Source organism: Protopterus annectens, chromosome 9.part0 (genome assembly GCF_019279795.1).
Source record: "Protopterus annectens isolate FY-2018-M chromosome 9.part0, PAN1.0, whole genome shotgun sequence".
NCBI classification, from domain to species: domain Eukaryota; kingdom Metazoa; phylum Chordata; order Ceratodontiformes; family Protopteridae; genus Protopterus; species Protopterus annectens.
Window position 1 is genome coordinate 48,755,483 of NC_056743.1, and position 24,598 is coordinate 48,780,080.

The 24,598-nt window shown below is 39.2% G+C and overlaps 1 protein-coding gene across 2 annotated transcripts in view; it reads right to left on the minus strand.

Annotated features, from left to right (window-relative positions):
• SLC6A5 (solute carrier family 6 member 5) overlaps positions 1 to 24,598 on the minus strand; it is a 1,534,607-nt gene that overhangs the window by 668,740 nt on the left and 841,269 nt on the right. For both annotated transcript variants that reach the window (XM_044082549.1, XM_044082548.1), the window contains exon 8: positions 19,143 to 19,277. In XM_044082549.1, coding sequence (XP_043938484.1) covers positions 19,143 to 19,277 — 135 coding nt within the window. The remainder of the gene's footprint in view (positions 1 to 19,142; positions 19,278 to 24,598) is intronic.

The window sequence follows — 24,598 nt, forward strand, 5'->3', positions numbered from 1 at the left end:
TAGTGGTTCAACCTGTATGTGACACAGGAACAGGAATTGGTATGCAGTTCATCTTCTCGGGACCGTGCATTACTGCTGTGCCTTAATGCAAATTAAATGAACTTGGCAGATGAAAACATGCACCACTTTCTAGATAGATTCTTCTACAGTCAAAAAGAGCCAGGATTGGGTTTACTGTTAAGAAATTTTCCTGTAGGGAAAAACAATTAATCCCAATACACAAGTCATTGCAACACATTATAAAACATGGGGATTCTACCCTGTCTTGACCCGAAGCATGTTACACAGGATTGCAGTGCTGTAAAACAGAAAACAGAAATACACACACATTGTACAAATAAGACATGAAAGCATGGAAGATAAATGGCTTCCGCACCTTATTTCAGCCCTGCATAAAGTCACAAGAAAATAAAACATTTAAAATGCATTTGTAAAGAAACACAGGTAATACACATTAATGAAAAGCCCAACTACCCAGTGTTATAGGCAAGCTGAAACGGTATGCCTTAACCAATTCTTAATGTTCATTACGGCAGTAAAGGATGCAACCCAGAAGGCAGAATTTGGCCAGTTCTCCCGTCCCTGTTGTAGAACCAAAGTGATAGGAAAGTGAATTGGTCTTTAAACAAACATTGCCACTACAGAATAAATGACTTTCAGCATAACATTAGGAAGTAGCACAACTTCTAAATATGGTTGCGATAATACGTAAGTACCAAATTTATTTTATATAATATGGCTATTTGGAATGAAAGACTAAGTAGAGGTTTGTGTAAAAGGGAAATTAATTTTGGCACATATATTGCAAAAAATATGATTATTGGTTGTGGAATAAGGAGTGGGGGTCAACTGTGTTACTATAATTCCTATACTAACTAGTCTTGCCTCTCCCAATAGCATTCTCCTCTCCTTTCCATAGCCTTTTCTAATATCTCTGTAGTCATCTCACATTCATGATGTCTCTATTGACTATCATTACATCACTCCTCCCCCTTTCCCTATCGCTTTTCCTACTTCGATACCTCACACCACTTCATCTAACTCACACATATTTCACAATTAATTCCATCACTTCTATCCAAGCCCCTACTCACAAACACTTCTCCAAAATATCCCCTAGTCTCTACTCAACTAATACATTGCTACTCTGCAAACCCACAATCATCTCACAGACACAGAACATCCTACATACAACTTTCCTCACTACACAGTATATCTCTAAATGCAAACTGCTACACACACAACATTCAGATAGTACCAGCACTCTATAACAATGTGGGGATATCTACCCCAACCCTCGACCTCCTACCTGCCTCACACTCCCCTAAACCCCACAAATCACCATTAACCTACAAAGCATTAAAAACAAGATCCCATAATTCCATGCCTGGATATCCTATTCAAAACCTGATATAATTGCTGTAACCGAAACATGGTTAAAGCCATATATTAAAGACTCTGAATTCCTCCCTCCAGCTTTCTCTTGTTTAAGATCAGATAGACCTCACACAAAAGGGGGGAGGAGTTGCGCTCCTCTACCCCAACTCCTTCTCCATTATCCCCTACTCAAACTCTGTTCCCCCATTCTCTGTAGCAGAACTCATCATGGCACATCTAAAAATTAACAACTTCCAAACCTTTGCCTGGTAATCATATACATCCCAGCAGGTAATAATATTCCTATATTAGAATAAATTTTAGCCTGGACCTCCCACAATATCCACAATGAAACAATAATTCTACGTGATGTCAACATAAACTGGCTAGATCACATTACCCTCTCTCCAAATACAGCCATCAGTCTCTATAACTTCACCCAACTTATTAGTAGTGTAACTCAGCCCAAGAAAAACAACAACAATGGCTCCATTCTTGACTGGATTTTACTATCTGACCCTAATAAAGTCTGCTCTGCAGGTACTCTTCCCTGCTATATCAGTGACCACTATCCTGCATACATATCAGGATGTCTTTATTTGTTTGATGCAATCTTGGAGTTAGAATATATAAGTAGGAGGGGTGACCCAATAACCTTCAATGAAACTCTGAATAAAATTAACTGGAACATTCTAAAATATTTACCCCTTGACAAAGTCGTTGAATTGTTCAATTCAACATTCCTAAGCATAGTCAATAGAATGGCCCCTCTGCGAAACAAGAGAATACAAACTAATCATGCAATCTGGCTATCTAGAGATACCAAAGAATGTATGATGTCCAGATATAGAACATGGAAAAAATGGCAGAAAAGTAAAAACTCCACAGAACTCCAGCTATTCAAACAGCTACGTAATCAAGTAAAACGTCTAGTCATTAAAGATAAAAAACAATACTACATCTGTCTCCAAAATGACTGTAACCACAACCCAAAAAAATTCTGGAAGTCGGTCTCTACACTCCTAAATTCTGGAACTAAGAATAATCCTTGCCCAAACCCTGACAAATCTCTAGAAGAGATAGCCTCGCTTTTCAACTCTTATTTTATAGAAACTATATCCGAACTTGCTGCCACCTTTCCTGAAGCGTGCCACAACCATAACCCAGTAGCAGCTCAGTGTTCCGCAAGGAACTCTGCACCGCATCCATTCTCTGTCTCTTCTCTTCCTGCCTCCACTGTAACCAAGCTCCTGCTTAAACTTAACCCAGCAGTACTGCCCCAGATAATCTGCCCCCAGAATACTTACACCTTTCACCCAGATCCATCAGTATTCTCATAAACAGATCTCTCCATCAATCCTGCATACCCTCCATCTGGAAAAAAGCCTACATCATTTCCCCTACACAAAGGGGCAACAATACAGAAATCTCTAACTTTCGCCCCATAGCTATTTTATCTCCCATCTCTAAAATAATGGAAAAATGCATTCAGACCAAACTAATGAACTACCTGCTGCAAAATCAACTCCTTTCCACCACACAACATGGCTTTTGGCCTGTACACAGTACCACAACTGCTCTTCTATCCTTCCTGAACACAGTAAACCACAATCACAATGATGGTAAACTTGCTTCTACACTTTACCTCAATCTCTCTAAGGCCTTTGACACCATCTCTCACTCTCTCCTCCTCTCTAAGCCCTCACATCTTGGTATATCCACTCATGTCCTTGACTGGTTTACCAATTACCTTACTAACAGACAGCAATCCACTAAATGGCTATACTCCATCTCACCTTTTCTCACTACCTCCACCGGAGTTCCCCAGGGGTCCATCTTAGGACCTCTTCTCTTCAGCATCTTCATTAATGACTTTCACTCTACTCTCAGACATCCATCCTTAGTACAATATGCAGATGATTCCACAATTATCTGGTCTAGCATGTCAGAAACAGAACTCATGTCCGTGACCCAAAATGCTTTTCCACTACTGAAATTTGGATGACCAATAATCACCTTGCCCTTGACCCCTATAAAACCAAAATCCTGCTCTTTACACCCCAAAAAACACCACTCTTAATAAATCAGAATTTATCATTTATTCTTCTAATAAAACATCCATAGAGGTAGTCCCACATACCAAGCTACTCGGTGTCACTATTGATGATAATTTAACATTCGACCCACACATTCACAACAGCATTAAAAAAACTCACCAAAAACTTGGCACCCTTTACAGGCACAAACCCTTTTTAAACTACTCCACTAGAAAAACACTTGCTCTTACATTTCTCCTCCCCACACTCTTCTATGATGGCCCCATTCTAACAAATATACAATCCTGCCTAAAAAACAAGTTAGACACCTGCTACAACAAAATTGCTAAGTGAAAATATACTTCCTATCACTGTTGTTCATTACGATCCCTGAACTGGCTTGAACTCCCACAACATCTCACATACATACAACTGTCTACTGCACACAAAATTATTTATAAACCTCTCAAATGCCCAGCCCACACCTCCCTTTTGACTCCTTATCAACCGAACAGGCACCTTATATCTGAAAATCAATCTCTAATCCAAGTATACAGACCCAAACTTCCTGCAGGTGAGCACCTCTACTCTTTTACTGTAGCTAAACTCTGGAACGCTCTTCCACCTCCTCTCTGGACCACAAATAGTGCCCCCTTATTTAAAAAGTCTTTACATCAATATCTCTCATCTCATTGGCTCATCCCATGCACCTTCTCCAAATCCTCCATAACCTGATTTTCCTGCTAGAGCCCTACTATACCTATATTTATCTTTATTCTCCCATCTTAAGCTCCACTCCTGAAATGCACCTTCTATATCCTTCAGCTCCACATTGTATAACAATAATTTCTGCAGTTCTTCCCCACTGATCCAAGAATACTGTATAGGTTAATCACACAATCTATCTGTCTAATAGTTATTAAATAACTATATAATTGTATAGCTTTCTGTCTCTTCAGTCCAGCTCTTGTTATACCGGATACATGCCAAGAGCAAGGTTCATTTTCATAACTTCTAGCCATACAATTGTACAATGTGAGTTACCTGTTTGTTATTCTCAGAAAACATCTACTCCTTGTAAATACTGGTATAACACATCTCTATTACCCTCTATTTGTTTAAGAAGGTTGCCACTCTTTGTGAATACTTGTTCAACAAATTTCTATTCTACTGTTTACTGTTTATGGAGCCCAGGCCTCCACTAAAAATGGGCTCATTTCAGCTGAGTGGTCTTTCCTGGTCAACAAATGCAAATAAATAAATACAATTTATGGAAAAATAAAAGAATTACAATGAGGATGTTATTAGAAAATTGATAAATAATAGAAATGTGTGTACACACACACACACACACACATATATATATATATATATATATATATATATATATATATATACATATATATATATATATATATATATATATATATATATATATATATACATACATATATATATATATATATATATATATATATATATATATATATATATATGGTTCCCTATCAGAAGCCTGAAACACTATAAGCCTGAAAATCAAAATCCTGAAAACTATAGACTGAAAATTCAAAATCCTGAAAGCCCAAAATCCTGAAACTCAAAATCCTGAAAACACAAATAATGTTAATATGTCACTATAAAGACACTAATATCTACCAACTGACCCTGACCCTAACCCTAACCCTAAGGTCCATCACTATCGCACACTCACCTAACCCGCGCCCTAACCCTAACTCACTTAAACCGCCCCTAACCCCAATATTTGTCACTATTGCATACATGCCTAACCTGCGCCCTAACCCTAACTCACTTAAACCGCCCCTAACCCTAACATAAAACCAACTGCACACTTACCTGAACCCAATGCATGACCCAACACCACAGGGCTAACAATAGCAAAGCCACAATGACGTCAGTATGTCCATTTTTTGTTTTCAGGATTTTGAGTTTCAGGATTTTGGGCTTTCAGGATTTTGAATTTTCAGTCTATAGTTTTCAGGATTTTGATTTTCAGGCTTATAGTGTTTCAGGCTTCTGATAGGGAACTATATATATATATATATATATATATATATATATATATATATATACACACACACACACACACAGTGGATATAAAAAGTGTACACAGTTTTTGTGATATAAAAAACGAGACTACAATAAAACATTTCAAAACTTTTCCCACCTTTAATGTGTCCTATAACTTCTACAATTCAATTGAAAAACAAACAAATCTGTTAGGGGAAAATATAAAAAATAAAAACTTACAATAATCTGGTTGGATAAGTCTGCACACCCTTAAAGTAATACTTTGTTGAAGCACCTCTTGCTTTAATTACAAAATTCGATCTTCTTGGGTACATACTTGCCATCAATTAAAGATACTCTGATTAACCCCAAATAAATTTCAGCTGTCCTAGTAGGATATTCCTGACATTTACTCAGTTGCCTGCTTCAGCAAAAGCCATGGTACGCAGAGAGCTTATAAAGCATCAAAGGGATCTCATTGTTAAAAGGTATCAGTCAGGAGAAGGATACAAAAAAATTTCCACAGCATTGGATATACCATGGAACACAGCAAATACAGTCATCAAAAAGTGGAGAAAATATGGGACAACACTGATGTTGCAAAGAACTGGACATCCTATAGGGTAGGGTTGCAAGATGGAAGCCTTTTCTTACACAGAAAAACATCCAGGCCCAGCTAAAATTTGCAAAACAATACATCAAGTCTCCCCAAAGCATGTAAGAAAATGTGTTATGGTCTGATGAGACCAAAGTTGAACTTTTTGGCCACAATTCCAAAAGGTATGTATTCCGCAAAAACAACACTTTGCATCACCAAAAGAACACCATCCCCATGGTGAAGCATGGTGGTGGCAGTATCATGCTTTGTGTTTGCTTTTCTTCAGCTGAAACTGTGGCTTTAGTCAAGGTGGAGGGAATTATGAACAGTTCCAAATACCGGTCACTTTTGGCCCAAAACTTTCAGGCATCTGCGAGAAAGCTGAAGATGAAGAGGAATTTCACCTTTCAACACAACAATGACCACAAGCATACATCCAAATCAACAAAAGAATGGCTTAACCAGAAGAAAATTAAGGTTTTGGAATGCCCCAGTCACAGCCCAGACTTAAATTCAATAGAAAATCTGTGGGGTGACCTGTAGAGTGCTGTGCACAAGAGATGTTCTTGCAAACTGACAGATTTGGAGTGCTTTTGCAAGGAAGAGTGTGCAAATACTGCCAAGTCAAGATTTGCCATGCTGATAGACTCCTATCCAAAAAGACTGAATGCTGTAATTAAATTAAAAGGTGCTTCAACAAAGTATTAGTTTAAGGGAGTGCACACTCATGCAACTAGCTTATTGAATGTTTTTTATTTTTTATATTTTCCCCTGACAGATTTGTTTGTTTTTCAATTGAATTGCACTACAGGTTATAGGTCACATTAAAGGTGGGAAAAGTTTTGAAATGAATTATTGTGGTCTCATTTTTTATATCACAAAAACCTGGCATTTTAACAGGAGGGGTGTGTACACTTTTTATATCCACTGTATGTATATATATATATATATATATATATATATATATATATATATATATATATATATATATATATATATATATATATATATATATATATATATATATATATATATATATATACACACACACAACTGTAAATAACATTTATGTTGTATTAAATAAAAGACCTGTATTATTTTTAAAAGATGGGGTGGGATCTTTTATATCCACATAATTTACCACCAACTCAAGGGGATGGGATCTCAGTTTAATGTCTCATGTGATGGAAGGTGCAACCTGGATGCAGCCTCACCCCCCCCCCAACTCTGTGGTGTCAGTAAACCAGTTACTTGGAATGGAAATAGAACCCACAACCTTCTGGTATTCAAGCATGAAAGGTGAGTGTGCCAGCTGGTGTACCACTGACACTTATTTTGTATAATTGCAAAATGCACTCATCCTGCAAATTACAGCACATATTATTTAAGCACTTTATATAACAATAACAAAAAAATAAATTAATGAAACAGGCAAACTTGTAACAAAATGAAAGGACAATACTAGTAAACCCAACATACCTAAGACATACAACTAAATAAAATAAACCTAATAAATCAAATGTGAACTAGTTGTACAATGCAATAAAATGTATTATAAGGTAACCATTAAAAGACTGTCCAATATTATAAGATATCAGTGGAAATAAAATGTTATGATCTACATCAAGAAAAGCTGCACTTAGGACACAGAAGTCACCAAAATGCTGGAGAAATTCAAATGCAAGATATTCTAAAGAAGCAAAACTGGATTCTTAATACCAGTAATTGGCATCCAGAAAAAATGTCTGGTTTGTTAACATTATAACTGCAAACATGGTAGGCAGACCAGCTACCTAAAGTCTCTCAAAGCTTAGAATGAAACTCATGTGGTGGACCTGTCACAACAACAAACTGTATAATAAAATGAAAAAGCATCCGGCCATCATTACAAGATATGTGTGTGTGTGTGTGCGTGTGTGTGTGTGTGTGTGTGTGTGTGTGTGTGTGTGTGTGTGTGTGTGTGTGTGCACGTGTGTATACATATACATATATATCTGCAGCTATATACAGAGATATCTACTTCATCATTATAAAAGGGATTTAAAACTGATAAGTAAATCTGTCAAACTTGCCATAAGGAAATGTACGCTCAACTATAAACTTAGGATTGCAGCTCATTCAAAAGATAACCATAATGCCTTCTTCAGATATATTAGGAAGATTAGAAATAGCTTACAATTCTGTACTGAACTTATCTGAACAGGTACCTCCTTTTCTGACCCAAAGGACATTGGTAACATACTTGTGGAAAAGTTCACCCACCTAACCTGTCTCTCCCATCCATTCCCCCTCACACTCCCCCTCCTGTCATCAAATTGGACAAAATCCTTTTAGCACTTTTCCAAATTAAAAACATACTTCCATGGCTCCTGGCAATATCCCTGTATGCCTGCTGAGAAGTGTAAAGCCCCACTTACCATCTATCTATATTGTTTACCTTTATTTGACTGAAAACTCATTTGACTGAAACCCATTTTACTGACAATTCATTTGACTGACAACTACTATTTTAGTACGCTTTAAGGCAAATAACAGGGATTTGTCCCCTTCCTCAATGTAGTGCGACTCTGGAGTTAGTATATATAGTTAGGGGGCTGCGGGCACAGCCCCCCACATTGGGGAGTGTGGGGGGAAAGCCCCCACCTGGTTTCATTTAAAAGAAGAATATAACACAAAAAGTACAGAATTTAACCCAAAATAGGTGGGGGCCCCCCACCCCTCTAACTATATATACTAACTCCAGGGTTGCACTACACTGGGGAAGGGGACAAATCCCTGTTATTTGTATTAAAGTGTACTGAAGTACTAGTTGTCAGTCATATGAGTTGTCAGTCAAATGGGGTTTCATTCAAATGAGTTGTCAGTCAAATGAAGGTAACTCATCTATATCTATATACAGTAGAACCTCCATAGTTGACCACCTCCTTACACTGACCTCCTCCTTAAGTTGCCCTAGTTTTCATAGACTGGACATGTACCACATGTACTCAGTGGAAGACTGATCTCTCTATATTGACCACCTCTGTAAGTTGTATCTTGACCACTTGAACTGTAACACAATATTAATTTACCCTCTATAACTTGACCAGTTGACACCACTCTACCCCAAGGGGTAGAAGGTGTGGGCTTTGCCCCTTAGTTGCATTATTTTTTCTTTAGTGCAGGTTCTTTTTTCATGTTTAATTACCACGTGTTGGATTAGGCCTAATGTCCTATTGTTTATCATGTGTTGCTGTAGATTTTTTCAACATGAAGGACTGGTTTGAATTGTAGGCACATCCTACAATTACTGAAAAATTTTACATTCAATTAAGACATGATGGCCCAAAGGAAAGAACTCAAAGAGGTGACATTGAAGAAAAAGGTTGATCATCTACATTTTCTGGAAAGCAGCAGCCAAAGAAAGACAGTGGAACAGTTTGGTGTTAACAAGACCATAGTTAACAACATCCAGAAATGTAAACATGAGTGCTTGGAGAGATACGGTAAGGAAAGTGGAGACCTTCAGTGGAAAAGGAGATAAACGTCCCTCGATGAAGTCAATAAAGCCACATTAAGCTGGTTCAGACAAATGAGGGCAGTTAACGCCCAAATCTCTGGGCCAATGTTCCAAGAAGTTGCTAAAAAATTCCCACAGAAATTCAGGGTGGCAGATTTCCAAGCGTCAAGTGGTTGGCACAAGAAATTTAAACTGTGACACAAGATATCCCAGAAAGTCTTGTGTAGTGAATCCAATGAAGTTCCAGTAGAAGTTATGGAAGAGTTCATCAAAAAGTTCCCGGACTTTGTCAGAGACTTCAAAGATGACAACATCTTTAACACTGATAAGTGCGGACTCCTTTTCTAGGCAATGCCTGACAAGATCCTTGTCATGAAGGGTGACAAATTTAAGAGCAGAAAACTTTCCATTGAATGTTTCACAGTTCTGCTTTGTGCTAGCTCAATCAGAGAGAAACTAAAGCCCTTGGTGATTGGTAAATCGGCAAAGCCATGCGCATGCAAGAACTTGAAGCCCGAAGGCCTTCCCATTACTTGGAGATCAAACAAATGCGCATGGATGACTGGTGCCCTATTTGAGGTGTGGGTAAAGCTTATTAAATGAGAAATGAAGAAGAAATGGTCTATTCTACTGACAGTAGACAACTGCCCTGGCCACCTGCAAGTGAATCATCTCACAAATGTGACATAAATTTCTGCCTCCAAACACGACCTCAAAAAAACAACCTCTTGACCAAGGCATCAACAAAAAGTAGTACGCCAGGGTACTCACGCGCATGACCGACGCCATTCCCTGCAGGCCTTTTCACCCTTGTGATGTCAGAAACAGCAACCAGACGGCCCCCAAAAGTAGGTATAAGGCTGGCGTGAATATATACAACAATATATACAAAATATCAGCATGTAAACTCACCTTACACAACCACACCCCTAAAACACAGAGGGCAAGGAGGGGAATTTGATCAGTAGCATGGAACTCACAAATCTGTACTATGGTAGGTAAAAAACTGTACCAAATATACCGCCTTATTGGTAGAATCCCAAACACTAGGGGGTAGAATCCTAAAGCAGAAAGAAGGGAGGGGGGCTAACATGCCTTGCAAAACAGCTGATAAAATGCCATTGCAAAACAGCTGTGGCAAACCCTGTATAAGACTTAGAGTAGATAGGAAGAAAGCAATGCTTAGCTGCTTCTCTAATGAAATGAACTTAGTCGCCAGGCTTATGAAATATCCCTAAGTGTGGAGCCCTTTAGAAAATGCTGCTGGAAGTGGCAGTAGCCCCTCCTCCCCTTGGCCTAGTGGGGAAGCTGAAATGCATAGCAAAAGGATGCATCTAACAAATGCAAGCTGTTAGAACATCAAAGCAAAATAGTTTGGCCCCCTTAAAATAGTTGCCCTGTAAAGCTGAAGCAAAAGAAACAAACAACTCCTGAGACTGCCAAAAACTTTGCAATTGCCTGGCTTAAATAATATGCAAAAAATTGCCTGTGTACCTCTAAAGTGTGTGTAAAAAAAACAGCAATTTTGGGGGTCTTGCAAAAAAACAAAGGTGCAAATAAATAGGGTTTGAATTGCCTTCACACTACTAACAATGACAAAATCATCCAAGGAAGGATTATCTAAAGTGTGCAAAATCTTTTCCAACTGTTTTGGGAAAAGGGCTCAAAGTATATTAAGGGCTAATTAGACACCCAGCCACACTAGAAACCACCTTAGGCATAAAAGAAGCTTCAATGACAATCTAGTAAGTTTTTCACCTGAGTACAAAGGCTCAAAAGGTTGAGTAGCAAGGCCAACAACACAAAATTTCTCTCCCAAGCAGGAGTAGGATAAACATAAAAGGGTCTAAGTATTCTTTGCTAGTCAAGAAACTGCTTTCAAACAAAAGGATGGCGTAAAACAAAAGTGATTCACAATCATAGTATCCTGAAATTGCCAGCATGAATCTTAGCCACACCTTAATCTAAGTAGAAACTTGAAACTTCTTTGCGAATTGAAGAGCAAAGCACTCAAATTAGGCTCAGAAATCTGCAAATTCTTTGCTCTAATTCAAGTCTATAAAATCTCTTCACATTTAAAACTTGCTGAGGAAGTGTAAAACTCCTTCTAGCTTCCATAAATACAAAGCTCTCTTGTGTGCTCAGTTGAAGCTTGCTTTCGTGCTTCAACAGATCTTCCATGCTAGGGTGAAGATAAATCAGGAGACATTGAGCTAGCTGCCATAATAGTGAGATAACAGTGTGCTCATCAGTAAAAAAGGCCATCAAGGCTTTCACTAGAGAGTGTAGCTTGAAGAATCTGAGATTAAGCATGTACACCTTTAGCAGTCAAAATCATCCTTAGCCCTGCTTATCTGGAAAGGCATAGACATACAGGAAGAAGAGGCAGATAGTGAGGCATAGACATGAAGGTTTTTCCAACTGAGCACCTTGCATCTGGTTTCCAAGCTGTGTGATGACCTTTATCTTGTGCAGGCAGTTGGCAGCTGGTGGTGGTTTCTGAAAGACATTTGGTGATCCATGTCTGTGGTTCATCATGACTTTGTCATCTTCTGAAATCTGCTAAGATTTAGTTTCCACTGTGGGGAGAAATGATTTGTCTGCTTAATTGATCTCAAGGAGTTCTGTGTTCCATCAAGAAACCTTGCCTGAAGAGTTAGGAAGCAGCTTACTCCCCTCTCCCATAAAAATCATTGCAAAGGAATGTAGAGGATGTTGTTGTGTTCCCCCTGCTTGTTTATGTACTCACACGACAGTTGTGTTTAAAAAATTGGACTGCACTCATCCCTGAAGAAATGTTAGGTTGAAAGTGCTCAATGCAAAACTGTTGTTGTGTTGTCTGACATATGTTTTCATGTAGATGCTCAAGTCTGGCCCTGAAAGTGTGAACTGCAAACTTTCCATTTATGACTCGCCCTTAAGCACATCACTGAGAGTCCTGGTGTTTAAAATCACACCTGCTCTGGCCGGTCACTCCATTCCCCTTAGCAAGGTGACATTCTGAGCCCACCATCAACTTTCCTTGATAAGGCAAGGTATTAGTCCTTTGTGCAGAGAGTCCTCCTGGAGCTTCTGTGTCCATTGATTTTGCAATACCAAGTACCAGAAACAGAATGTTATTTATGCATTGGCAGTAAGCAATTTGCAATGTGTCCAGCCATGAACCCTGATGCTACCTATGCAAGTAAAGTGTCAGCACGGACTGAGTTTGTATGATGGAAGTAAAGTGACAGACTGTGCTTGTTTGTCCAAGCCAAAAGGCTATCTGGGCTGATGTATGAGAGTGGTACAAGATGAAAGCAACCCTCTTGGAGAGGTATACCCGGGGACTTTATTTCGCTCTTCACAGATAATTCCAGTCATCTTAGCACTGCTATGATGTCTTCCAGATGCTCACAGGTAGCTTCCTTTTCTTGAGGCACAATTATGCCACAGCACAGATGGAAGTAAGGATAGATTTGAATTCCTTTGAAGCCTGAAGTAAGCTATCACTGAGCCAGAACTGCAGAGAATTGATAATGGCGAGAGATAAGCCACTCTTGATACTTGAAGAGAACTGATAATGAATAAGTACCATAGTTCAAGGGCCAGGCAGATTCTGCAACCTAGCAAGTTAGAGATCTGATGATAAGGTAGTCTTCCTTTGTTGCTAAAGTTACCATTCTAGAATCTTTGCCCAGCAGAGGTGAAAGCTGTTGTAACGTAGACATCTTGAACTTGGAAATGTCCAGAATCCCAACATCAGCCAGGTTGGGAATTGGTCTCCCATCAACCCCTTCTTTGGTCCACCGAACAGGCGAGCTGTTGTAAAGCCCTCCCTTTCTGATACTATTCCTGGCTTTCTTTGTTGAGGAGGGAGTAACAGAGAAACTTCTGTCGCGGAGCCTCTTTCTTTGTGGAGGAGGAACGCCTGTGGGTACTCCTTTCTTCCAGGACCCATGTGGAAATAAAATCTGTAACCGCGGATCTGTGAGGAAGAAGCACCCATCCTTTGAAAGTGATTAAATGGCACCCATCCAAAAAAAGAGACGTGATTTCCTCCTTCTAGAAAGGAGCCGCCAAGGACCTGACCACTGGCAGTCTTTTGAGCAGGTCATTGGTCTGTTTACTTGAAAAGAGAGCAAGCCTGCCAGGCAGGAGAAGTCTGAGCAGTCCACTCCTAGCTGAACTTCAGACTGGGAACCCTGCTAGGATAAAGAACTACCCCCCCTAGCCCTACCATTTCTACTGAACTCGGAGGCTAATAATTCCACCTTTTACACCCCCAATTTCTACTAAACTCGGAGGCTGCACCTGCACTTATCTTTGCTTCAATGTATAGACTTAGTGCAACCCCTCCATTTTCTTTAAAACTGCTTCCACACTCCTTTGTCTTAAACACATCAGGACTGTAACTGATCCAAAAACTTAGCCACAAACATCCTCACACAAATTCATACTGTCCAACCAGGCATGTTCATGCACCTCACCAACTACATAGTAGCAGCCACCCCAACCTGCAAAGAATGCCAGCATCATTTCCTGAACAGCAATCCAGGCACTTACCCACTTGTTCAGACACATGAACCAAATCCACCTCACCTTACACTCAATACCTTCCGCCAAACCAAATCAATCTTTTCTTTCACCTCAATTGAAAGATAATTGAATCATTTTAGCATGTGAATTTTCCACAACTAATGCTTAATGGCTAGAGGGAAACAGCATACAAAGAAGAAGTGGCTCAGAGGGACCAGTTGCCTCTTTACACCCCAGCCTATCCACCTAAGGGCGAAGCTTAAACAATCTTTAGCCCCTGAACTATAGAAGCCCTGTCCGCTACTTTAGGCTTAAACAAATTTTCTGGGTCTTCGGCCTTATACTTAAAGGATCAGGCTTAACAGGAGCAGCACCTGGCAAGGGAAACAGGTCAGGCTTCCATTCAAAACAGGTCACAGGACATTCAACACAGGAGGAATAGCTAAGGGTCTATGCTGGAACACATTAAGAATTCCCTAAGAAGCTATGCTGAATCAGAGTAAAAACAAGCCTCCCCCTTATGGTGCTCCCCTCAGAATTCTGAGAGCCTCTGAAGATGGAAAGCTGTAGGAGAGGAGAAGCTGTAAAGTCCTGGAGAACAAGTAGGAGGCCCTGGAAATGCCAGGGATACTCCTGGTAAGTCTTGCAGGGATACCCTGTAAGTCTTCCCACAGAGACAAACTAGCCTGTGAACACTGTTCAAAATACAGACTCTCTAATTCGGGGCATAGAACCTCTAATCATAGTAATCAACCCACCCTCATCTTAAGCATATAATCTTAGCACAGAGCCCGAAATGCCAGCACAGAGCCCCCACAGAGCCTGAAGCCTGGCCAGACTGAACAAAGAAGCTTTCGGCAAACAGAAGCAGAGGAGTACCTTGAAAAGGAACAGGGAAGCCAGTTTACCTGAGAGCCCCCTCAGCCTGGCCTCAGCCCGAGAGGGCACATCCTGATCCAACTCCTGTTCTGTGCTGCCTTCTCCCTGGGAACTCCTTCTGGCAAAACTCCCTCTGGCTCTCTCACTTCTAAAAGCCTGGTCCGACTGGGGACTGCCGTTCATCAACCCTAGGGGCTTCACTTTTGTTTCAATTGCTTCTTGCTTGAGCTCTTTTGGGAGCATCCGGCGGGACATCCGATAATTCCAACGCTTCCCAAACACTAACCTAGCCAAACTAGTACCTCCAGCCTCTTAATATCTATCTTTAGCTAGCAGCAGGCAACCAACAACGCCAACAAACACCGCCTAAAACAGCCCTTCCACAAACAAGGTATACTAATGCGGTATCTGCTTCCCCTGGTATCTGCTTGTTACAAGAAATTCTGACATCCCCGTTTTCTACTGAGGCAAGAAACATTGAGGCAAGAAAACCAAAATGTTCCCCAACTCTGTCTCCGGGTCTTTGTTTTCGGTTTCGACTCCCGTCAAAACGCCAACCCGCACTCCTAGACCGCGCAAAAAAATTGCTTCTGCATCGGGCAAAAAAAAAGACTGACTGAGGATATGACATCGGATAGTACCCTGCAGTACTGACGCATTGGGCCCTAAGCGCCATGACCGACGACCGCCCTATACTCTGGTATTCGGGCTCTACCTGACGCGCTGACTATACCCAATAGTCAGGACTGCAGCAATGGAAGACGAAGAACATCATTTAAAATGCACTACCTATCCCAGCTCCTGCAGTGAGTAATTACTAAAACACAAACATGTGGTCCACCTGTGAAAGCAACTTCATCCGCTGCATCAGTTAACTCTCTGGATGCTGTTCTCTGGATCAGTTCTGCTTGGAATAAACTTCAGCCAGAAATGATACAGCAGTGTTTCATGAAAACTGGATTTGTCACAACCCAAGTGCATGATGTTTTGGCCCCATCAGACAGTCCATCTCCCATGGCAGAATTCGAACAGGTAGATTTTGAAGGTTTTGTTGCAATGGATAATGAGGTGGCAACCCGTAATGAACCTGACGCAGAAGCAATTTTCCAAGTAATGCTGACTGAAGTATAGACTAGTGTAAAAGTGCATGAAGCAGCTGATGAACTGGGAAAAGCATGTGAGGATGACACAGAAATTGCAGGAATTCCAAAAGAAGAGGATGTCAGGCATCTGATAATGCAGTTGACATCATTTGCAGTGGAAAAAATGCCCAGGTATGTTGAGTGGTGTAGCTAGCATTGAGACTGCTTTCTCCATTTACCTTTGTAATAAGAATAAAAAACAGACCGAGTCTGATTCTTTTTCAGAAAGAATGATTTAACCATGAGAAAACATTAAATGTACTGATTTTGTGTGATACTGTATGTATGGTTTTACTGTGTTTTGATTATGTATGATTTTGTATGATATTCTCTAATAAAAGCTGTACAAGAAAGTAAAGTACATGTATGTATCTGTACAGTAGGCCTAGTTTCTTATGTTGACCACCTCTGTATGTTGGCCAGTTTGTTACAGTCCCTTGGGTGGTCAACATAAAGAGATAAAGAGGTTCTAGTGTGTGTGTGTGTGTGTGTGTGTGTGTGTGTGTGTGTGTGTGTGTGTGTGTGTGTGTGTGTATATATACATATACATATATATCTGCATCTATATACAGAGATATCTACAATCTATTTTACTTGACACTCAGTAGAACACTACAATATATTTAATGAGCTATTATATGACAATACATGTTTTTAAGGGGTACACCCCCTTTTATGAGGGGTCTGCCCCATACCACTAATCTCTAAATAGTCTACTTCTAAGTTTCTACCAGCTCAAAACAAACATTTCACTTTACTTTGAGCTCATGTAGCATTGGAGGTAGTGTATTTCAGAGATTCAGAGTGTGGGGGCAAATCCTCTGCTTAGGGGGGATGCATCATTGTGCAAAAGCTCTTAAAAGTCAACTCTTTGAATACTTCTGTCAGCAGAGACCTGTGACTGAGAAGTTAGACATTGATTAACTTCAATACTGTAATGTACCCCTGTTTTTAAGTGGAGTTTTGGGTTCAGCTATATGACTTTCACATTTAACTGTAGAGCACAGTGTTCAATTTTTTGTAGCTAGATATTATAAGCTTCTTCTTTCTATGGGTAATACTTCACCCTGTGCAGACCTGAGCCTTCTGTACCAGTAGCAGCATTTCTTGATATGCTCTTGCAATGATTTTCCATATGAAATTGAAACAATTCTAGACATCTAAAGTTGAGCAACACTTGCCCCAGAGCGCATTCTTACTTTCTTCACTGTTGTGTCGTAAATGTCAGGGGAGCAGATTGTTGTAACTAAGGAAATAATTATTTTGAGTTAGGACAGAATATCTAAATTCTCTAAATATATTAAAGCGTTATTAAGTTTAATTCTATTTGTTGCCAAAAAAAAAATACTAAAAAATGGAAATCAAAGTCTAAACTGAGTGTAATTGAAATATAGAATATAAAAGAACTGGAGATGGGATGCATGGGAAAAATAATCAAATTACATATAAATAAATTACATTTCTGGGAACAATACATGCAGAATAATGTCCAGGAGGAAAAGTGAGGTTTACGAGGAGGCAAGAATGAAACAATTTATATAATGTTGAAGTGAATGATAATTATTAGAAAGGAAACTATGCACAGACTGCATGAAAAAATATTAGTATAGTTTGTTTTCTTTTCTGTTGTATGTGTACCTGTGTGACTATTTTAGTTTTGATTTAATAAAGATGTTTATAAAACAAAAAAAAAGAAAAACTGAAAAAATAATATTTACAGCTGCCATTGGCTGGATTACAATGTAACTTGAGTAAGACAGTATTTCTACGCAACATGAAGGCCAGGTACGTCTAGTAAAGCATTGAGAAGTGACAGTTTACAAAGTTTTGTTGTCTGTCTGAGTTTTTTTTTCTGTTTTTCCAAAATGTTTTTATTCATTTTATAACACAATAACTTAACAGTATAGTAACAAGAAAAAACAAATAAACTATGTACAATGTCCATAACAACTAAAAGAGCAATAAACATAGAAGAACACTTAATATTTCTCCAACAAATTAGACAATTTTATCCAAGCAATTAAATGATGGGTTGTGTTAGTCCTTGCTTTTATAGTAGCAACCTTCTTCTTACAAATGTATTTCACAAGATGAATAAACTCAGCTTTAAAGACAGGAGTAGATTGGGATTTCCAATTATTAATAACAATTTTCCTTGCTATAGAGAAGATAGACCAAGGTAAAAATGTTTGTTTTTTTAGGAATAGCTTCAAGGACAGGAACACTGAAAAGGATAAGGGAGTCAGAAATTATACAGTTCATTCCATAGAGCTTTACAAAGATATTTAAAGTCTAACCAAAATGGGGAAATTATTTTGCATTTAACAACCATATGTATCCAGTCAGCATCGCATACATCATCATACAGTCCACATCTCCAGCATTTCATTTCATCTTTCTTGTACATTATTGCTAGTCTATGTGGAGTGAAAAAAAAAACATCTATGTAAAAATGTCCATGTGTATACATGCCAGAACAGAGAAGATGTAGATTCCTTCACCGACTGTAAACAAAGTTTTTAATATTTTGCTCTGAGAATACTTGTCTATTAATTTCACTTGAATAATTCCAAAAAGAAACATCTGTTTTGCTAAAATCATCTCAAGAATTTTATACATAACAGATATGTATAAAACATTCTTGGGTGAGCTATTAATAATTGTTGAGATAAAATCCAAGATTTTTAAGTTAAGTCTTGTTGGATGCCTCTAATGAGGGTACGAGCTTAGTATGTATAAAATTCTTACAAGTTTGGATGTCCAGCCAACTGGAATTTTGCAAACTATATCTGCTGATCAAATAGTCTGCAGAACTTAATTTATTAGCTGAGAGAAATTAATTCCAATATAATAGGTCACCCTTCTTAAATTCTTACATTTTGTGAGTAGCAAAAGATATCAAACATTAATTTGTGTAAGCAATAGGAAACCTGTGTTTTTGAAGTTGTACCAAATCATTTGTTGTAAAGGAAATGTTCATTACAGCTATAATAAGCTGAGAAATGGAATGCTTTGCTGCATCCTGATATGCATAGGAATGTAAGATGTAGAAGTAACACACTCACCTTGGCATCATTGAGTTTCTCCCATTTCGGAGTAATGAAGTACCAGATTCCATCAGCAGCACCAGGTAACGTCACTCCTCGGATTAGAAGAATGATGAGCACTACGTAAGGGAATGTAGCAGTGAAGTACACCACCTAGGAGGGAAGAAAGGTGCGCTCAGCATGACTAGGAACCAAAGTGTAAAATTACATTTAAAGAAGGAGGATGAGTGCTGAAATCTGAGTATGACGTTGCTACCATTCCATATATAAGCCATGGCTTAAAAGTACCACACAATAAAATAGCACATAAGTCAACAAGTCATAAAAAGCTATTTTCTGCCTCTGCATATTGATTGATGTGTCTTGCTTTGTAGTTTCTGTTTCTAAACTTTACCCACAGTGCTAGAATTCCACACCAGGTATGCACACTGTGTACAAAACCCAACTTTTAAAGAGGTGCCAACAGTATGCAAAGTGAGCTAGTAAAAGCAATGACCACGTCTCACTGCAAAAAGTGGCACTGAAAAGGCCACACATGATTACAAGGTGATTCAGATATAGAAGTGCTTTTTTCTGGACATTTTAAGTTAATCTCAGCAAATGATATTAAGTAACTTATGTATATATTTATTTGTGATGCATTTGTTAAGTAGGAAAGTGACATAATGACTGCAGACCATTTGCTATGCAAAATGGAGTCAGTGATGCATGCAGTATAAACAGACAGCTTAGACTAGCCAACTAACCAGCATGTCTTTGAGAGGTATGAGGAAAGAGAATTAACTGGAAAACTACACTCAGAAGGAGAAAAGATGTTTAGACTTCCTTTGGCAGTAGCCAGAAGCAAGGAGTTTATAGGTGAATACTAGGTTAATGGCACTGAAGAACCATTTTAAGCCTAGCCAATAACCTCAGGTCAAAATCAAACCCCGTATCTTGTTTCTATGAGGTGAAGACATTAACCATTATGCCAAACTCCTATACAGGAGCTCCACAGCAGCTGAGCAGCAAACTTAACACAGACGTTTATTGAACTATCGAGGATTAGGAAAGTTAGTATAACTACATGGTGGAGAATGCTGGGAATGTTCAGAAAACTCCTAAGGAACAGCAGACTGATGGGAAGCATCATCAGATGTGTTATATTCCCACACATTAGCTTGAACATGATGTCATTTCCCATGCCTACTGTCTGAGAGAACATATTGCTGTCCTGGCCTAAGTCCCAACAGGCCCTGCAACATATTAGTCTAGAATATTCCTCCTGTGTATGAGGATATCCTTTCAGGGTAAGTGGAATCCTTTAAGGCTCCATGTCACTTGTCCTATGTTATGATTCAAGATGAACAGTGTGGATAGTTCATTTATATCCTTCATTATATAGAAACATCAGGATGGATAGCAACAACATAAAATATAAACGAACTGATTAACTGACAGTCTATGACCTACATGCATGCTTACATCTCAACTGCTCTTTACAAAATGGCAGTCTGGCTCGCACATGCTCAGTATTTATACACATGTACAAGCCCATGGAAAGCTTATTAAAGGTATACATACATAATGATCTACGTCCTCTCTCTTTAGTGAATTGCCCACAATAAAATGACATCTGAAAAAGGCATGTAATTATACAGACACTGAGAAATAAACACAATGTTCATGTCCAAGTTGCCATGTATCTGGAACATGGTCTGGAAATACAACCTGATCTAGTGGTATAGCAATTAGGACTGGGTTTAGCAACAGGGACAGTCATTTGGTGAACAACCTGTTTCAGGAGTTTCCGGAATCTTCTCAGGAACAGGGATATTTGCTGGAATGCCCTCTGGAACTGGAACACTGGATAACTTACTCTGAGATCTAGAGTCTTTTTCACAGGCAATATGCTGTAATACAGGCTCGGACACCAGTACTAAATGTTTCTTATTCCACCTAAATTCTACTCTTTGTGATTCCACAATGTACAGTCTTGGCTCTGGACATACACTTTTCATGACTCCAATCTGATCAAAACCTTTGGATGTCTACATCCTCACTATCTCCCCTTCTAATAATGGACTGAGTGGTTTGCTGCACTTATCATAATAAGTCTCCTGGGACAAACACTTTTTCCTGAGTTGAGCTCTCACTGCTTTGTTGTTCTTAGCATGGGGAACCAACAGAACACTACTGATTGGTGGTGTAGTTATGGTTTGTCTCAGATCACTACTGATTGGTAGTGTAGTTCTGGTTTGTCTCAGATCACTACTGATTGGTAGTGTAGTTCTGGTTTGTCTCAGATCACTACTGATTGGTAGTGTAGTTCTGGTTTGTCTCAGATCACTACTGATTGGTAGTGTGGTTCTAGTTTGTCTCAGATCACTACTGATTTGTAGTGTAGTTCTGGTTTATCTCAGGTCACTCTTAATTCGTAGTGTGGTTCTGGTTTATCTCAGATCACTACTGATTGGTAGTGCGGTTCTGGTTTATCTCAGATCACTACTGATTGATAGTATGGTTCTGTTTTTTTTTCAGATCTCTACTGATTGGCAGTGTGGTTCTGGTTTGTCTCAGATCACTACTGATTGGTAGTATGGTTATGGTTTATCTCAGATCACTACTGATTGGTGGTGTGGTTCTGGTCTATCTAGGATCACTACTGATTGGTAGTGTAGATTTGGTTTATCTTAGATCACTACTGATTGGTAGTATGGTTCTGGTTTGTTTCAGGTCACTACTGATTGGTAGTGTAGCTCTGGTTTGTCTCAGATCACTACTGTTTGGTAGTGTGGCTCTGGTTTGTCTCAAATCACTACTGTTTGGTAGTGTGGCTCTGGTTTGTCTCACATCACTACTGATTGGTAGTGTGGGTCTGGTTTGTCTCAGATCACTACTGATTAATAGTGTGGTTCTGGTTTGTCTCAGATCACTACTGATTGGTAGTGTGGGTCTGGTTTATCTCAGATCACTACTGATTGGTAGTGTGGTTCTGGTTTGTCTCACATCACTACTGATTGGTAGTGTGGTTCTGGTTTGTCTCAGATCACTACTGATTGGTAGTGTGGTTCTGGTTTATCTCAGATCACTACTGATTGGTACTGTGGGTCTGGTTTATCTCAGATCACTACTGATTGGTAGTGTGATTCTGGTTTGTCTCAGATCACTACTGATTGGTAATGTGGTTCTGGTTTGTCTCAGATCACTACTGATTGGTAGTGTGGTTCTGGTTTGACTCAGATCACTAATGATTGGTAGTGTGGTTCTGGTTTATCTCAGATCACTACTGATTGGTAGTGTGGGTCTGGTTTATCTCAGATCACTACTGATTGGTAGTGTGGTTCTATTTTGTCTCAGATCACTACTGATTGGTAGTGTGGTTCTGGTTTGTCTCAGATCACTACTGATTGGTAGTGTGGTTCTGGTTTGTCTCGACCAAAGCTTTTGTGCAGGTGAACCAAGATGTTTATCATGAGGAATATTTCTGAAATTCAAGAGATCCAGAAAAAACATCTCTATCGTCTTGTTTTGACTTCTCTAATAACTGTTTTGCACTTTGAACTGCATGTTCTGCCATTCCATTTAACTGTGGGTACTTAGAACTACTCATAACATGAATAAAGTCACACTCTTTAGCAAATCTCTTGAACTGCTGGCTTGTAAACTGTGTACTATTATCAGAAATAACTGTGTGGGCTGCCATGGATTGCAAAATGATGCTTCAACTTAGTAATGACAGTACCAGATGCTGGATTAGGAAGTAGGTCAAGCTTGAACCAGTTTGAATAAGAGTTTACTAACACCAAGTAATGTTGACCATTCCATTCAAAAATGTCTGTAGCGACTGTCGACCAAGGTAGTTCAGGAATCTGGTTTAGCTGAAGTGGTTCTTTCTGTCACTGTGGCTTAGTACTATTACATACAGAATAAGATGAAGGCACTGTCTCGATATCCTTTGACATAGAAGGCCAAAATACTAGTCATCTTGCCCTTCTTTTGGTAGAATCAGTTCCTGGATGGTCATGATGCAAATGGCAAAGTACTCTTGTTCCAAGAATTTTGTAACAATCACGTTTGGAAATTTAATGATGATACCATTGTCAAGCAAAATCTCAACTCTGTAAGGAAAATAAGGTTTTACTTCTACTGGTAAACAAGATTGCTTTGAAGACCATCCTTGACCGATAAAGTGGTTGAGTTTCTGAAGTACTGGATCTGAGGCTGTGTGACTTCTAAGCTCATCAAGACGTGTGGAAGAAAAAATTCTCACTTCCATGACTTCAAAATCAAGTTTCGCATTTTCATGCTGTCCACTGGTATTTCTGGGTGATCTCGATAAAGTATCAGCAAGATAAAGAGGTTTGCCTTTTGTGTAGACAAGATTAAATTATACATTTGCAATTTCAACAGCAGGCAACTCAATCTGGCTGGAGCTGTATGTAGAGGCTTTCTCAAAATACTGACTAGAGGTTAGTGATCTGTTTCAATTTGAATTGGGCAGCCATAAATATAATCATGGAACTTCGAACATGCAAACACAATTGCCAAGGGCTCTTTCTCAATCTGTGCATACTGTAGTTTGGTTTGGTTTAGAGTTCTGGATGCATGTCTGGTCTACCATCTTGGAGAATGACTGCACCAAGACCAAACTTCAAAGCATCACAAGAAAGAGTTACTGGTTTGTAAACATCATAGTATCTGATAGTTGATGGACTGGCAATTCTCTGTTTCAGGACATCAAATGCTCTTTGGTGTTGTGCTGACCAGGACCAGGATACATCTTTGCATGTCAACTCTCGTAATGGAGCTGAAAGTTGGCTCAAGTCTGGAATGAACTTGCCTAGATAGTTAACCATGCCAAGAAAATGTTGTAGGGCGTGAACATTGTTTGGAGCTGGCATCTCAAGAATTGCTGTTTTCTTGGAAGGATCTGGTCATAAGCCTGAACTGGTAAACAAATGACCAACATAAGTAGCTTCTCGTATCCTGAATTTGCACTTCTGAATATTCAGTGTAAGATTCACTGCATGTGCTCTTTCTAGAACTTTCTTGAGGTTTCTGTCATTCTCTGCTTCATCATTACCTCCTACTAGAATACCATCTACTATAAAAGCACATGGATAACCAGAAAAAAATGTGTTCCATGGCACACTGGAAGACTTCACTGGCAACATTTCTCTCAAATGGCAATCTCAAAAATCTATACCTGCCAAAAGGAGTACTGAAAGTGGTTAGCAATGAGGATTTTTGGTCAAGCAAAATTTGCCAAAATTAACTCTTCGCATCCAAAACAGAAAAAACGGTGGCATTTGGCATAAGAGCAGTGACTTCTTCGACTTCACGCATTGGATGATAAGGTCTTTTCAGTGCTTTGTTCAAATCTCTTGGATCAATATATATTCTGATATCATCTGAGCTTTTCTTATGAGCTACTACCATGGAAGATATCCATTCAGTGGTTCTTCAACTGGACAAATCACACCTTGCTGCAC